Consider the following 15,913-nt stretch of genomic DNA (forward strand, 5'->3'; position numbering starts at 1 on the left):
GCTCAGCAGTAGTAGCGCACTTGCCTAGCATGTGGAGGCACTGGGTCCGTCCAGTTCTCAGCGCCATGTATAAATAAATAAAGGTCTATCAACAACTAAAAAAAAAATTGAAAAATTTAAAAAAATGTTTAATAAAAACCATAGAATTCAAGTGTCAAAGGGGACCTCCTTAGTATGTACAAATTTTAATCAGAAAAAGATCTCTCTCTTTCTGTGCTGTGCTGGAGATGGGTGGAATGCAGGGCCCTGGATACCATAGGCAAATGCTGTTAACACTAAGCTACATCCACAGCCCACTATATATTAATTAAAAAAAAAAATTATTTAGGAAGTCCGAGATCCCAGGATGGGATGAAAGTGACAAGACTTTAAAAATATTTGTGCTTTTTTTTTTTTTCTCTTTTAAGTAAAATGCTTATACCATTTCTTTGTTGTTGATTCCCCACACCCTTTCAGAAATCCTCTCTGGGTTTACCCTACACAAGCACTCTTCACTTCCTCCTCTTCTCCCAATGCATATGTCACTTTTGGGGGTTTCGATTATTAATATGGTTTGTTTTTACTCTTAACTTTATGCTCATGTGCCAGTGTACTATAATTGCATTTTCTTTTCTATATGGCTTTTTATTTTCCCTGAAGTTAATAATTAACTTACATTTTGTTTGCTTTATTTCTTTGTGCTGATCACTCAGTAATCCAGATTTTCAGAGGAACTGGGAAATCTTTTCCAGATGTGTTCAGATACACCCAATATTTTGTCAGTTTGTTACTGGAGTCTGGCCAGAGGCCCTGCTATAGGGACCCCAACAGAGCAGGTGGGGCAAATGGAAAAAGTAATTGCGAAACAGGAAACGGACTTAATTTCCTTCCACAGGGAAGGAAAGGGGTGCCAGATCTCCTTAGCTTTGGTTTCAGAGGTTCTGAGATGAGCTTTAGGTTTAAATAGAGGAGGAATTGGGGCAGACAAGAGTTATGCATAATTAAGTAGATTTGGTCAAAATGTGATCTGATTGATCCTTATCTCAGTTTTGGTCACACAATTTATCTTTGTAAAGGAAATTGCCCTTGTTCAGGGGATAATCTCTATTTGCTTTGTAGGATTTTTATCTGTCAGACCTGTGATCCTGGAGAGGGGTCATTTGGTTCCTATAAGATGATTGCTTCTGCTTAGGGGGCAGTCTCATCATGGGGTGATTTGCCTGCAAGGCTCCCAAGTACTAGACATTTCTAGGCATTCTGTAGGGGATCTGGAACAGGATGTTGTAAAAGCTGGCAGATGAATGTTCCTGCAAGGGTTGCAGATATCTTAGTATTCCCATCTTGGCAGCCTCAGTCTTGAAACAGGATGAGACTGGTTAGGTAAATTTAGTGCTAATAAACTTTGAATTACCAGTTTTAGGATCTACTTCTTAAGTGATTACCTGTGTAGGTGCAGAGTTGAATGGGAATCTGTCTCCCCAAAATTTAAGATAATAAAGGAGACAGATAAAAATTGAAGTCAAAGGGCTGGGGATATAGCTCAGTTGGTAAAGTGCTTCCCTCACATGTACAAAGTTCTGGGTTCAATCCCCAGTACCACACATACATACACAAAAATGCAGTTAGAGATGCCAAATTTTATTCTGCTTTTAGTTACCAATTGTGAAGGGTAACTGCAGGCCCAAATGAAGAGTCTGCTTTTTTAAAAAATATTTTATTAGTTATTAATGGACCTTTATTTATTTGTTATATGCGGTGCTGAGAATCGAACCCAGTGCCTCACACATTCCAGGCAAGCGCGCTAACACTGAGCTTCAACCCCAGGCCCAAGAGTCTGCTTTTTAGGCAAAGGCACCCTCTTCAAGTTCCTGTTACAAGTTGAGAGTCATTGTTGTTTGAGGACTTACTTCCCTTTAATGTTTTTCTCCAAATTCCTTCTCCTTTTTCTGTCTCTCCATCCCAGATATTTTTCTTTTGGGATTTACTCTTTGCAAGCATTATAGTTTAGTGACTGACAACACAGGCTCTGGAGCCTGCCCTCCTGGGTTCAGATTCTGATTGATAGGTAACTGGATGTCATCTAACTTTTTTTGGTACAGGGATTGAGCCCAGGGTGCTTTACTACTGAGTCACATCCCCCCTTTTTATTTTTATTTTGAGACAGGGTCCCACTACGTTGCTTAGGGCCACACTAAATTGCTGAGGATGGACTTGAACTTGCAGTCCTCCTCTTCACCCTCTGAGTTGCTGGGATTACAGGCATATGCCACCGTGCCTGGCCTATTGCCGGATATATTAACTGTAACGTTTTAGTGATTTTTTTTTTAATTTTTTTTTTTTTTAGTATTTATTTTTTAGTTATTGGCGGACACAACATCTTTGTTTGTATGTGGTGCTGAGGATCGAACCCGGGCTGCACGCATGCCAGGCGAGCGAGCTACCGCTTGAGCCACATCCCCAGCCCCCGTTTTAGTGATTTTCTTTTGCATACTTCATTGTCTTTATTTATTTTTTGTTTCTTTTCCTGTGTATTTTTGGTTTCTAATTTATGCATTTTCAGATGTGTGGAGATAGTTAGCTTTCAGTTTACATTTTCAAGTGAGATACTAAAAACTGACTAGATGTACCTGCGTGAGTAGGGCTAGTCCTACTGATGGGCTTCACTGTTGGGTTGATCAAGTAGGAAAGAGCCATTTTATTGAGACCACTGCACATAAGTATGTGGTAGACCCTAAAGAATGGGAAAGTCTGTTTAAAACAACCAAAAGCATTGATTTTTTTTAAAAAATGAGAACAAAAGGAGTTGCTATCAGTAGTAACAGTTTTATAAGATGTTATCATATTGGGTAAGATGGTAAAAGAAGGTAAATGGGATGTCATTTCTTACAATTGTATGTGAATTTACAGTTATTTTCAAATAAAAATAGCTATCTAGAGGGCTAGGTAGAATTATAAAAGAACCAAATAGAACTTTTAGAAGTCAGTTTCTAGAGAGGAGTACCACACCTAGTCATCTGCCATGACATGTAGAATCTTGGCTGCTAGCTATTCTGGTAATTTGGCATGAGAGAGGGAGGTAGGAGTATCAAGTTGTTGCCTTTGCTCACATGTTTTTGAAACAGTCAGGGACCTCCCCCCAAAACAGGAATCCTTAGGATTAAGACTTCTCAGGGGAAGTAGGATGACCAAGCTAGCTCTCAGTCTTATGGGGTTAACAGCCGTACCAGAAAATTAGGAGTTAAAAAGTGCACCAGTCTTCAAAGCTATGGGAGTATGATATCATGCCAGGAGATGGATGGCAGGCAAGAAGTTAGCTCAGCCTTCTGGGGTTTTGTGGTCAGCAGAAATGCCAAGAAGCTAGAGCCAGACAAAGCAAAATCACCAAGACAAGGCCGCTGGGACACGACAATAGTCTGCAATGTTCTAAAAAATAACATTAGAGACTTTCCCACATGATAAGGGGCAAATTCCAGATTGTGAGGGGCAAATCCATGTGTGTAATAGTCACAGAAGTAACCCACAGTTATCTTTATCCTGTCAGCATAGTAAATGGGATCTGTAGAAGTACTTATAATGCAGAGCTTGCTGCCTGCCTGTTCTCCCAGCTACTCGGGAGGCTGAGGCAGGAGGATTGAAAGTTTAAAGCCAGCCTGGACAATGTAGATTTTGTCTCAAAATTTTAAAAGGGGTGGGGTGGGGGGGGACTTGCCTTGCACATGTGAGACCCTGGGTTTGATCCCCAGTCCTGAAAAAAAGAGGTAAAGAGGCCGGGTATAGTGGCCCATGTCTGTAATACCAGGTGCTTGGGAAGCAGAGGCAGGAGGATCCTAAGTTCAAAGCCAGCCTCAGCAATTTAGCGAGGTGCTTAGCAACTTGGTGAGACTCTGTCTCTAAATAAAATACAAAATAGGGCTGGGTTGTGGCTCAGTGTTCAAGTGCCCCTGAGTTCAATCCCCCTCCCCCCAGCAATAAAAAAAGATCCTGATGGCTTCCATCTCCTTCCCCATACTTTGCCCAATGTGATTTTCATCTGGCTATTCATCTCTTTTGTGTGTGTGTTATCCTTTACAATGAACCAATAAACATAATTATTTCTTTCTTTGAGTTTTGTTAGCTATTTTAACAAATTATCAAATAGGTAGGGATTGTGTGAACCCCCAACCTGTGAAGTATAGGAGATCTGAACTTAAAATTGGCATCTGAAGTGGGGTCTGTCTTGTGTCTGCATTAACTCCAGGTATTTAGTGTTGGAATTAAGAGTTGGAGAATTTTTTTGCTGGTGTGGGAAAAATCCACACTTTTTTTTTTTTATCAGAACTATTATGAGAGTATAGAAAAACTTTTCCCCCTAAAACCTCACATTTTATTTGTTCATTAATCCATTAATGGGCATTTGGGTTGTTTCTCCCATTTGGCTTTTGTGAATAATGCTCTTTGAATTTGGATATATAGATATCTCTTTCGGTTCCTTTGGGTCTAAACCTAGAAGTAGAATTGCTAGACTATATGGTGATTCCCTTTAAAAAACAAACAAACTTATTTATTTATTTTTGAGATGGAGTCTTATTATGTTGCCCAGGCTGAAACAGTCCTTGCTCAGCCTCAGGCAGTCACAGGCACAGGTGCCACCACACCTGGCTTATATTTAAATTTTTGAGGAGCCACCATTCTGTTTTTTCATAGCAGCTGCACCATACATTCCTAGCAACTGTTAACCTAAATAACAACATAGAGAATAGCTCTTCAAAATGAAGAGTTAATTGGGGAAAGCAAGCTGTTGGCAATGCAGAATATGGTGGCAGAGTAAGTATGGACATAGGAAACGTGCTGTTAGGCAGATATTTGTGAGGATCCTTCCTTTATGGCCTTCCTGGGTTCTATTTTTTTAGGATTTGACACAAGTTGACTCCATTTTGTAGTGACAACTTTCACACAATAGAAAAAAAAATCCAGTTTCTGTATATCCTTGACAACACTTATTATTTTCTGTTTTTTGTTTTTGTTTTCTAAATAGTAGCCAATCTAATGAGTGAGATAGCATCTAAATGTGGTTTTGATTTGTATTTCCCTAATTGTTAATGATGTTGAACATCTTTTCATGTGTTTTGTTTAGTGGTCATTTATATACCTTGGAGTCCTTTGCTCATATTGTTAAATTGTAGGAGTTCTTTATATATTCTGGATATTAATCCCTTGTCAGATATTTGATTTGCAGATATTTTTCCCATTCTGTAAATTGTCTTTTCACTATATGTGTCTTTTGATGCATAATTTAAATTTATGACATAGTTATATTTGAGAAATCATTCTCAAATCCAGTGTCATGAAGCTTTTCTCCTGTGCTTTCTCCTAAAGTTTTTTTTAAATAGTTTTAGCTCTTTGATTCATTTTGATCTAATTTTTGTATGGTTAAGATAATGTGCATATCCAGTTTTCCCAGGAAATGTCAAAGACTGGCCTTTTTTCCCATTAAATGATCTTGGCACCATATACATGGAGGTTTATGTGTATGTGGACTCTTCACTGTCTTGATCTTAGTCCACTGGTTTTCCATTGTCACAGGAATCTAGAGCTTACCACCATCAGTTTCTCCAGAGAACAGACCTTCATTCTTTTTTTTTTTTTTTAAAGAGAGAATGGGAGAGGAGAGAGAGAGAGATAGAGAGAATTTTTTAATATTTATTTTTTAGTTCTCGGCGGACACAACATCTTTGTTGGTATGTGGTGCTGAGGTTCGAACCCGGGCTGCATGCCAGGCGAGCACGCTACCGCTTGAGCCACATCTCCAGCCCAGACCTTCATTCTTATATAAGGATTATCTAAGGCAATTTCAAGGCTACTCAGGGTGAGGAAGGATCTGGTATATCTTTTTTTCTTTTTTGATATTGGGGATTGAACTCAGGCACTCAATCATTGAGCCACATTCCCAGCCCTATTTTGTATATATATTTTTAAGAGACAGGGTCTCACTGAATTGCTTAGTGCCTCACAGTTGCTGAGGCTGGCTTTGAACTCACAATTCTCCTGTCCTAGCTGAAGCTTTGTATATCCAGTTAAATATCACCACTCTCATATCAAGTGCATCTCCGTTCAAATCTTTTTATTGTTGTTGTTGGTACTGGGGATTGAACTCAGGGCCACTTGACCACTGAGCCACATCCCCAGCTCTGTTTTGTATTTTATTTAGACACAAGGTCTCACTGAGTTGCTTAGCGCCTCCATAAGTTGTGAGGCTGGCTTTGAACTCTTGATCTCCTGCCTCAGCCTCCTGAGCTGCTGGAATTATAGGCGTGCACCACCACGCCTGGCTTCCATTCAAATCTTAATCCTATTATTTATTTATTTTGTGGTTCTGGGAATCAAACCCAGGGCCTGGTGCATGCTAGGGAAGCACTCTTACCATTGAGTTACATCTCAGATTTTCCTTATTTTATATGAGCTCAGTTCTTTCTTTAAAGGATATATTTTTTTTTTAAATATTTTTTTTATTTTTTAGTATTCGGTGGACACAACATCTTTGTTTGTATGTGGTGCTGAGGATCGAACCCGGGCTGCACGCATGCCAGGCGAGCGCGCTACCGCTTGAGCCACATCTCCAGCCCCATAAAGGATATATTTTTTTAAAAAATATTTTTTTAGTTATACATGGAGACAATATTTTTATATTGCTTATTTATTTTTATGTGGTGCTGAGGATTGAACTGATGCTTCTCATGTGTGAGGCAAGTGGTCTGCATCTGAGCCACAACCCCAGCCCAAAAGGATATATATTTATTGGTACATTATATTATGCATAATAGTAGAGTTCATTATGCTGTACTTGTACATGTGAATAACATAATTTGATCAGTCTCATTCCCTAGTACCTTTCCTTTTCTTTTTCTTCCCCTCCCTCCATTCCTTCTTTCCTTCCTTCCTTAGGGCACTTAACCACTGAGTCACATCCTCAACCCTTTTAAAAATTTTTTATTTTGAGACAGGATCTCACTAAGTTTCTTAGCCCTCGATAAATTGTTGGGGCTGGCTTTGAACTTATGGTCCTCCTTCAACATTCTGAGCCCATGGGATTACAGGTGTATACCACCAGGCCTGGCTAGTAACTTTCCTTTCTAAAGAGATAGTTTTTAAACAGACACTTAAAATATTTGTTGTCTTTCAGGCATTATTCTAATCACTTATATTTTTAAACAAATATTTAATTTATGTACTGCTTTTAGCAACCTAAGGCTGGCTTTGAACTAGTGATCCTCCTGCCTCAGCCTCCCGAGCTGCTGGGATTACAGGTGTGCGCCAGCATGCCCAGGTAGAATTCAGTTTTTACTGCTGTCCTCTTTGCTTATATGAATCTCTTAAGAATTAAGTGAGAATTGAAATTCCTACCATCACACTCTACCTTACATTTAAATTCCTAGTATAGTAACATGGACCAGAATACCTTTTTTTTTTTTTTTGGTACTGGGGGATTGAACCCCAGGGGTGCTCTAGCTGAGCTACATCCCCAGCCTTTTTAAGAAAATATATTAGAAACAGGGTCTAGCTGAGTTGCTAAGTGCCTCCCTAGCTGCTGGGATTACAGGCCATCTATGCCCCCTCGCCTGGCTCTGAATACCTTTTTAACTCTAGACCTCACTTCTTCTTCTTTTTTTTTTTTTTTAAAGAGAGAGTGAAAGAGGAGAGAGAGAGAGAGAGAGAATTTTTAATATTTATTTATTTTTTAGTTCTCGGCGGACATAACCTCTTTTTTGGTATGTGGTGCTGAGGATCAAACCTGGGCCGCACGCATGCCAGGCGAGTGCGCTACCACTTGAACCACATCCCCAGCCCTAGACCTCACTTCTTATGAATATATGAAATGGAGCAAAAATAGAAGGACTGATCTCATGGTGGTTATGGTGGTTGAACCAGTCTTTGTCTCCTTGTTTGGTATCCAGAAGTTTTATACCCCAAGACCATGCCTCAGGGTAAAATTTAGAATGGGTGAAGGTTGTTTCATTCTTATATAAATGGTAGAATTGGGACTGAAAGATCTAAGCACTGGCATGTTCTCATGTAGGTTAATTTGAGAAAAAGCTTGTACAAGATGTAAATCTGGAAATTGATTTTCTTTAGAAATTTATGGTATTGTTCTTAGGAAAGTCTTAATTATATATATTTCATATTTTATAAACATATAACTGTAGAAAGTCCAAAATGCATATTTTCTAATTTGAAGAGCAGTCTTTACAGGATATGATTTCTCAAATGTGTAGTATTTCACCTAATGAGTGGTACCGAGGACTTTGTGGATCATCTGAAAGCAAGTGTGGACAAAGGAAAAATTGACCTTTTTCTGACACCTGGTGGCAGCAACTGAGCATTGTAAATGTCCTTGGCTTGCTTTAGATTTAATCTAGTTTGGGGAACTCTTAACACTTACCATAGTGCTCCCTATTCTTTTTGTTTTTCTTCTTTAAATATGAGTAAATTTGTTCAAAATAAACACAAAAAAGATTGTATGGAAATTCTCTGCATAGTAAAATTTTCAACCCTCAACCTTTTATTATTTATTTATTTATTTAAAAAAATTTAAAAATATTTATTCTTAAGTTTTAGGTAGACACAACATCTTTATTTTACATTTATGTGGTGCTGAGGCTCAAACCCAGTGCCTCGTGCATGCTAAGTGAGCACTGTACCACTGAGCCACAACCCTAGCCCCTCAATCTTTTACTTTTTTAAAAAAGATTTAAAAATTTTTTGTTGTTGTAGATGGACACAATACCTTTACTTTTTTAAATTTATTTTATGTGGTGCTGCAGATCAAATCCTGTTCCTCACACATGCGAGGCAAGCTCTCTGCCACTGAACCACAATCCCAGCCCCTTAACCCTCAACCTTTTAAAACCATATGTACAATTTTATACATTTGCTGTCTACATCATTCAGGAAATTAAGAGAGTTCCCTATAGTATGAGGTTAATCCACATATTCTTTAATAAAATAGTATCTTGAAGGGGTTGGGAGTTGTGAATAAAATCAGACTTAAAAGCCTTGGAATAAGAATGGTCTGTTTCATTGGAACTAATATTTGATATTGTCTGAAGAATTTCTAGATGAATACTGTGCCAATGTCACACAATTGTAATGAACTTAAGAGTTATAAACCAAGTCAAAGGGTCCAGTAGTGACTGTTCATGAGACCATCAGAAAAACCTGTCATGAAGCAAGTTCATTAGATCCAGTACACTAAGGAGACCCTCTCCCACACAATTGTGTTTCAGAGTAGGAAGATTAGGATGTTTATAGGATTTTAGGACCTTGGCTGAGTCATTTTAAGGTAGGTCTTGCAAGGCAGGTAGCTGTTGGGGATTGGGCCATTGTGGATGGATACAAGAAGGCAAGGGTTTTGAAACAAGTCTTGATATGTAAGTTGTTTAGTTGGTTTCCAAGAATCTTCTGTGTTGTATTTTCCAGATATATCCTGGAGCTAAGTCATTTTTGTTCAGCCTCAGTTTGTTTAACACTAGGACAAATAAATTATATTGGATTTTATTCTCTTTTAAAAGTAAGATCTAAATTAATTTACATGAATCATTGGTTTGTTTCAGCTTTGCCCGAAGTTTTTACATACAAATTCTACTAGTCATACTTGGCCATTCAGTGCAGTTGCTGAATTAATAGGTATGTAAATTGACATTTCATATATTATCTGTTGCTTGCACTTACAGTTTTAAAACTTTATTGAATAATAATATACGAGTGTACTTCAAAAATTTTTATCTTTAATAATATTAGTAGTAAGGCTTACCTAGCATAACAATTATGCAAAAAGGAGTCAAAAATCACTGTTTTACTTTCCTTATAATATTACCCAAGTATTTCATAACATTTAGGATTCAATTTGCTAAGTTTGTACAGTGTTTATATTGAAAACATTTTTATTCTGATTATCAAAGTTAAAAATGAGAATTATGCTTCTCAATATATACTGAGTATATAATAGAGAATGTATATAATATATAGAATGGGATCGTTTTTCTGGTGTTAAGAAGATTAATATGTTAGATTTGTGATAATAAATTCTTGCTTCATCCAAAAGATAGGATGAGCAGGGTCAAAGATTTTTATATATGTATGTATGTACGTATGTATGTTTTGCTGTGTGGGGCTTGAACCAAGAACCTTGTACATGCCAAGCAAGCACTCTACCCCAAAGGTACATTCTTGGCCCTTTGTTTTTGTTTTGAGAAAAGGTCTCACTAAATTGTTGAGACTGGCCTCGAACCTGCAGTCCTTCTGCCTCAGCCTTCCTAGTCACTGGATTATAGACGTGAACTACCACATCCAGCTAGGATTTTATTTTAATAGTGTTGTAATGAACATTAAAAGAGGCAGGGTTGCAGTCAGATTTGCATTATGGGGTCATGATTCATGCAGATGAATATTTTTTAGGATTTTAGTATATGTTTTAAAAATATAGTAATAGGACACTTTGTTCTTAGGTATAATTAAATTCCTTATCAAGGAAGGGTCCATGTGCAAGGAAAAGAAGGACTTTTTGAACAAGCACTTTTCTTTGTTATAGTTAGGTTTTTCCAAGTAGTCCAACTAACACATGTATTTGGGTGATTTCCCCCCCCCCCCAATCTTGGAGTGGGTTTGCTTTAACATTGTAGTTCTTATTTATTTATTTTTTTTGTATATATTTTTTTTTGTAGTTCTTATTTTTATGGCATCCTGCTTCCCATGACTTTCATGGCACTGTTTGGGGTATATCCCATTTTAACTTTTTTTTTTTTTTTTTTAGAGAGAGAGAGAGAGAATTTTAATATTTATTTTTTAGTTTTCGGCGGACACAACATTTTTGTTTGTATGTGGTGCTGAGGATCAAATCCGGGCCACACGCATGCCACGCGAGTGCACTACCGCTTGAGCCACATCCCCAGCCCAGCATTTTAAGTTTTTAATAAAATAGTTATCTTGAAGGGGTTGGGAGTAAAAAGATTATTTAATTCTAGGCTGCTTTGTAGGCAGATAATTGAAAATATCTATAATACCTATAATAAGGTCTTCAAAATATATTTTGATTGGTTAAGGAATATTCAGATGAATCACTAGTTGATTTACTTTCTGGTACCATTAAAAAATCTTGGGTTGGGGCTGTGGCTCAGAGGTAGAGTGCTTGCCTACTATACATGAGGCACTGGGTTCGTTCCCCAGCACCACATAAAAATAAAATAAAGATGTTGTGTCCACCTATAATTAAAAAATAAATATTAAAAAATATCTTCTGTTTTTAAATGTATTCCTTTATACTTACATGGTCTAAGAGAAATTTTAAGTTGAGCTAAACAAGGATGTTAAATATACAATAATAGAAATAAAAGCCAAAGAAACTTTTGTTAAACTAACAAGGGTTATGACTGTGGCTTATATATATGTATATATGTAGCTTAACAGAAAATGAAATTGACTTTTCATTTATTTAATAAATGTTATGTACCTTCCATGTCAATTCATAGTGCTAGTTGACACTCAATTCTCAGTTTCCCTTATGATAGCCAGGCTGATCCTTCTCTTAATCATCTCTGGGTTCAGTGATGTTTTACACCAATTTAGTGTGACAGGTACCAGTCTTTGCTCTATACTTAATATGAAGAGCTGTAGAAGGATTAATTCTGCAGTAGACAATGAATATAGTTTCCTGTTTCCAAACCTTATGAATTCCTAAAAATTGTAGCTTTTGAAGTAGTCCTAAATGTGGTAATCTGTTGCTTGTTAAAGGATTGTTCTAATTGTTCTTTAAAATGCAAACTCAAAATTTATGAAAACCTTTTGTGTCCCAGATAATGCTTATGATCCTGATGTGAATGCTAAACAAATATGGATTGACAAAACAGTGATAAATGACTGTATATGCTTGACATTCACTGATAATGGGAACGGTATGACATCAGATAAATTACACAAAATGCTAAGGTATGTAAAAATGTGCCATACATTTGAAGATCAAGGCTTTAAGTAGTTAAAGAATTCCATGTGTCATACTTTGTATCCTGTTTTGGTTTTTTTAAACATGAAATTTCATACACTCAGTGTGAGTGATTGCCTCTGACCATATTTCTATTAAAACTTACCATGGGGGGCTAACTTTAAATAGATTGAGAGATTGAGAAAGCAGCATAAAGTAGTCCTAAGGTCTTGGGCTATAGGATCAGAGAATAGGATGCCAGTGTGAATCAAATGTGTCTGAAATGGAAACAGACTGTAGTATAGATACAGGGTACAAGAAAAATTTAGAAGCATAGGCCTTTTGTTATCCCTTAAATGTTATGCTGCTAAAAGGTTTAGTTGATCCCATCATTAATCATATCACAGTAGGCTTGCTGAGAACAAGAGAATCATGAACACTTAGAGGAAGAGGTTCATGGGGTAAAATCTCAAGTCCCAGGACCCCAGATTATAACTCGGCCAACTAATTGACCAGGATGTGCCGGCATCGAGCTCCTGTATTAGTACCTGTAATTCTTACACCCCTATGATAAGATTTGGTTTCCTTTGCTTCAGAGATGGGAAGATACATCAAGATAGATTAAAAGTAATTTGCCCAAGATGATATAGTCAGGAAGGTAAGGCCAGCATTTGGACCCAGGCTTTTTTAACTTGGTATTATACTTGCTGAATTTGAAAAAATTGAAGATTATGAGTGTTTATTTTTAAATCTTTTCTTTTTCTTTTAGCTTTGGCTTCAGTGACAAAGTCACCATGAATGGTCATGTCCCGGTTGGATTGTATGGGAATGGCTTCAAGTCAGGTTCTATGCGTTTGGGTAAAGATGCAATAGTTTTTACCAAAAATGGAGAAACCATGAGTGTGGGCTTCTTGTCTCAGACCTACTTGGAAGTCATAAAAGCAGAACATGTTGTTGTTCCAATAGTGGCATTCAACAAACACCATATCCTTTTGGTTTTGAAATAGAAGCTGTTCAAAACTGAAAAAAATATTGGGAAGCATTCTACCCTTTTGCCTTTCTACAGATTCTTATTTTTTAATCACACCTATTCCAGTTTTTGTCTGTGTCAACTGCCTTTAACCCTACACCTGAAGCTCAGGGTTTGTTATTGGAATTGTGCTATGGAAATCCTGAATGTTAAGGTAGTTACATTTAATGTTAAGTTATTTTCAAGGGCTGGGGGGATAGCTTAGTGGTTATAGTGAACCTAGCATGAGTGAGACCCTGGGTTTGATCCCCAGCACCATAAAAAGAAATAAACAACTTTTTCCATAGCTCTCCTTTTTATTTTAGGTTTATTATGGATTAGTAAAGACGTCTGTGGTATGACTTGAAAATTTTGCTAATGATTATGAAAAGCAGGATAACTTTAGGAAAATTTTCTGACACATTGAAATATTGGAAGGCATTAAATTAAATTAGTAATAATATTAATAAACTTAATTTTTATCCTTTCTGATATTCATTTGAAATCAAACTGTCATTTTAAAACTTTGAAAATACTTGAGAAAATATTTTTCTGCTATTTATTAAAGTTTACATACTATATTTGTGAAAAGCATGTTGGTGATCTGAGTCTTTAACCAAGGACATACGTCAGATGATTAATTTAGCAGAATCAAAAGCAAGCCTTGCTGCGATTCTGGAACATTCTCTGTTTTCTACGGAACAGAAATTACTGGCAGAACTTGATGCTATTATGGGTAAGAAGGGGACAAGAATCATCATTTGGAATCTTAGAAGGTAAATGTAGACCCCAGCTAGTTGGTGACCATTTGGGAAGTAAAGTACATGTTTAGGGTTGGTTAATGTCATTAAGTACATTCATTATTACACAAAGAAGAAATACATGGAAAGGTAATTTTGGTATAGTTAATGATTTATCTTTCTCAGGATATTTTATTGAAGTCACTTTGGCTTCAATTTGAAATACTAGAAAAGAATTTCTGTTTATGCCACTCAATCTCCATTAGCACTGTATTTTCAATCATTCTGCCTCTCTCCTCAAAAAAAAAGACGATGAAAGTCCCAGGAACAAGTTCAGCTTATAGAAATCTTCCATTTTTGTCCATTAAAGCTAAGCATGGGGGCTGGGGATGTGGCTCAAGCGGTAGCGCGCTTGCCTGGCATGCGTGTGGCCCGGGTTCGATCCTTAGCAGCACCACGTACCAACAAAGATGTTGTGTCCACCGAGAACTAAGAAAAAATGAATAAATGTTAAAATTCTCTCTCTCTCTCTCTCTCTCTCTGTCCCCACTCTCTCAAAAAAAAAAAAAAGAACATTTAAAAAAAAAAAAAAAGCTAAGCATGATCTAGCATCATAGATGAGATTTTTTGTATGTGTGTTGCTAAACTTTATGATTCTTTATCCATTCAAGGATAAAAATATTTGTAAATAAAAGCTTTAAAATTTAAGAACAATTTGTTTCATTGAGATATCTAAAGATATACTGAACCATAGGAATAAAGCACAAATAGCAGTAAGTCTAAAGAACTTTAAAACTGCTTTGAGCCAGGCATGGTGGTACACACCTGCACTACCAGTGACTTGGAGGCTGAGGCAGTAGGATCACAGGTTCCAGCTAGCCTAAGCAAACTCAGCAAGACCCTGTCTCAAAATAAAAAATAAAAAGGACGAGGGGTGTAGCTCAATGGTAGAGCACCCCTGGGTTCAGTTCAGTCCCCAGTACTGAGGGGAAAAAAAAAGTGTGCTTTTTGATGGTGTGGGGGAGTCATAAATAATAAAATTTGTGCTTTTCTGACTTATTGAATTTCCTTTTTTTTTTTTCTTCTTTTACTTCCTTGTCTTTCCTCCTGGATTTTTTTTTCTTTTTTCAGTTAAGCTTTTTATTTGAGATCATTGTAGATTTTCATGTGCAGTTCTAAGAAATAATAGAGCTCATATACCCAGTTTTCCTAATGGTAACATCTCACAGTAGTTCTGTTGATCATGGCAGGATATTGTCATTGATGCAGTCTAAGTAGAGGACACTTTGATCATCACCAGAATCCCTCATGTTGCCTTTTTATAGCCACACCCACATTTTCTTAATTACTGTCAATCTTTGTTCTGTCCCCTTTCTATAATTTTTTTTTTCATTTCACATAGTGTTATATAAATGAAATCATGCAATGTGAAACCTTTTGGCTTTTTTCACTAACGTAATTCTCTTATCGTTTTACATTGCCACCAGCAATGTGTGAGTGGTAGTTTCCCTAATCTTTGGAATTCCTTTTCTTTTATACTTGTCCCTCTCATGAAGTCTACTGGGTGTGAGTTTATTTTTGTTTTTTTCCTAAGGATAGTATTTGATGCTTATCTTGTCTGAAGTTAAATTTTTGCTGCTTTCTGAAAATTACTTTTACAGCTACAAAAATGCGACGGAGTTTGATTTTGAAAAGGATAAATATGACATCAGAATTCCTGAGGATTTAGATGAGGCATCGGGGAAGAAAGGGTACAAGAAGCAAGAAAGAATGGACCAAATTGCCCCTGAGAGTGACTATTCCTTGAGGGTATGTATGCAGCTCTCTTCATGGAAATGAGAAAGTCATGGAGTAAAGGAATTATTAGCAGACTTACAGTACCCCCTGTTTTTCTAAAGGTTGGCAGTGATGTCTATAGGAAAGCATTGCAGAAAGAACTGATATATAAGTTTTCATTGGCCCACTGGTTGTTTCATTTGCTTAGAAAACCTTGTAATTGCAAAATCATCAGATCTAACAGTGCTTAATAGTTTTTACTATGTGCTTAGATTCTTTGAATTGACGTTGTTGGAATCAGCATATTTTATGATGGCTGTACTGATTTTTTAATTTTTTTTTATGGTGCTGGAGATTGAACCCAGGGCCTTGTGCATGCTAGGCAAGCACTATCTACCTACTGAGCTATATCCCTAGGCCTGTACTGATTATTTTATCACAAAACACCAAAATGTTTTA

At 36.9% G+C, this 15,913-nt stretch overlaps 1 protein-coding gene across 4 annotated transcripts in view; it reads left to right on the forward strand.

Moving 5' to 3' along the window:
• Nucleotides 1-15,913, forward strand: part of Morc3 (MORC family CW-type zinc finger 3) — a 42,896-nt gene that overhangs the window by 2,525 nt on the left and 24,458 nt on the right. For 2 of the 4 annotated variants that reach the window (XM_078044612.1, XM_078044613.1), the window contains exons 2-6: nt 9,567-9,639; nt 11,805-11,937; nt 12,699-12,912; nt 13,566-13,714; nt 15,340-15,487. In XM_078044612.1, the coding sequence (XP_077900738.1) occupies nt 9,567-9,639; nt 11,805-11,937; nt 12,699-12,912; nt 13,566-13,714; nt 15,340-15,487 (717 nt within the window). Of the gene's footprint in view, nt 1-9,566; nt 9,640-11,804; nt 11,938-12,698; nt 12,913-12,951; nt 13,114-13,565; nt 13,715-15,339; nt 15,488-15,913 lie in introns of those variants that run through there. The other 2 variants (XM_040287021.2, XM_040287022.2) reach the window with 2 other exon arrangements.

The sequence above is a fragment of the Ictidomys tridecemlineatus genome, chromosome 3, assembly GCF_052094955.1.
Source record: "Ictidomys tridecemlineatus isolate mIctTri1 chromosome 3, mIctTri1.hap1, whole genome shotgun sequence".
NCBI lineage: Eukaryota > Metazoa > Chordata > Mammalia > Rodentia > Sciuridae > Ictidomys > Ictidomys tridecemlineatus.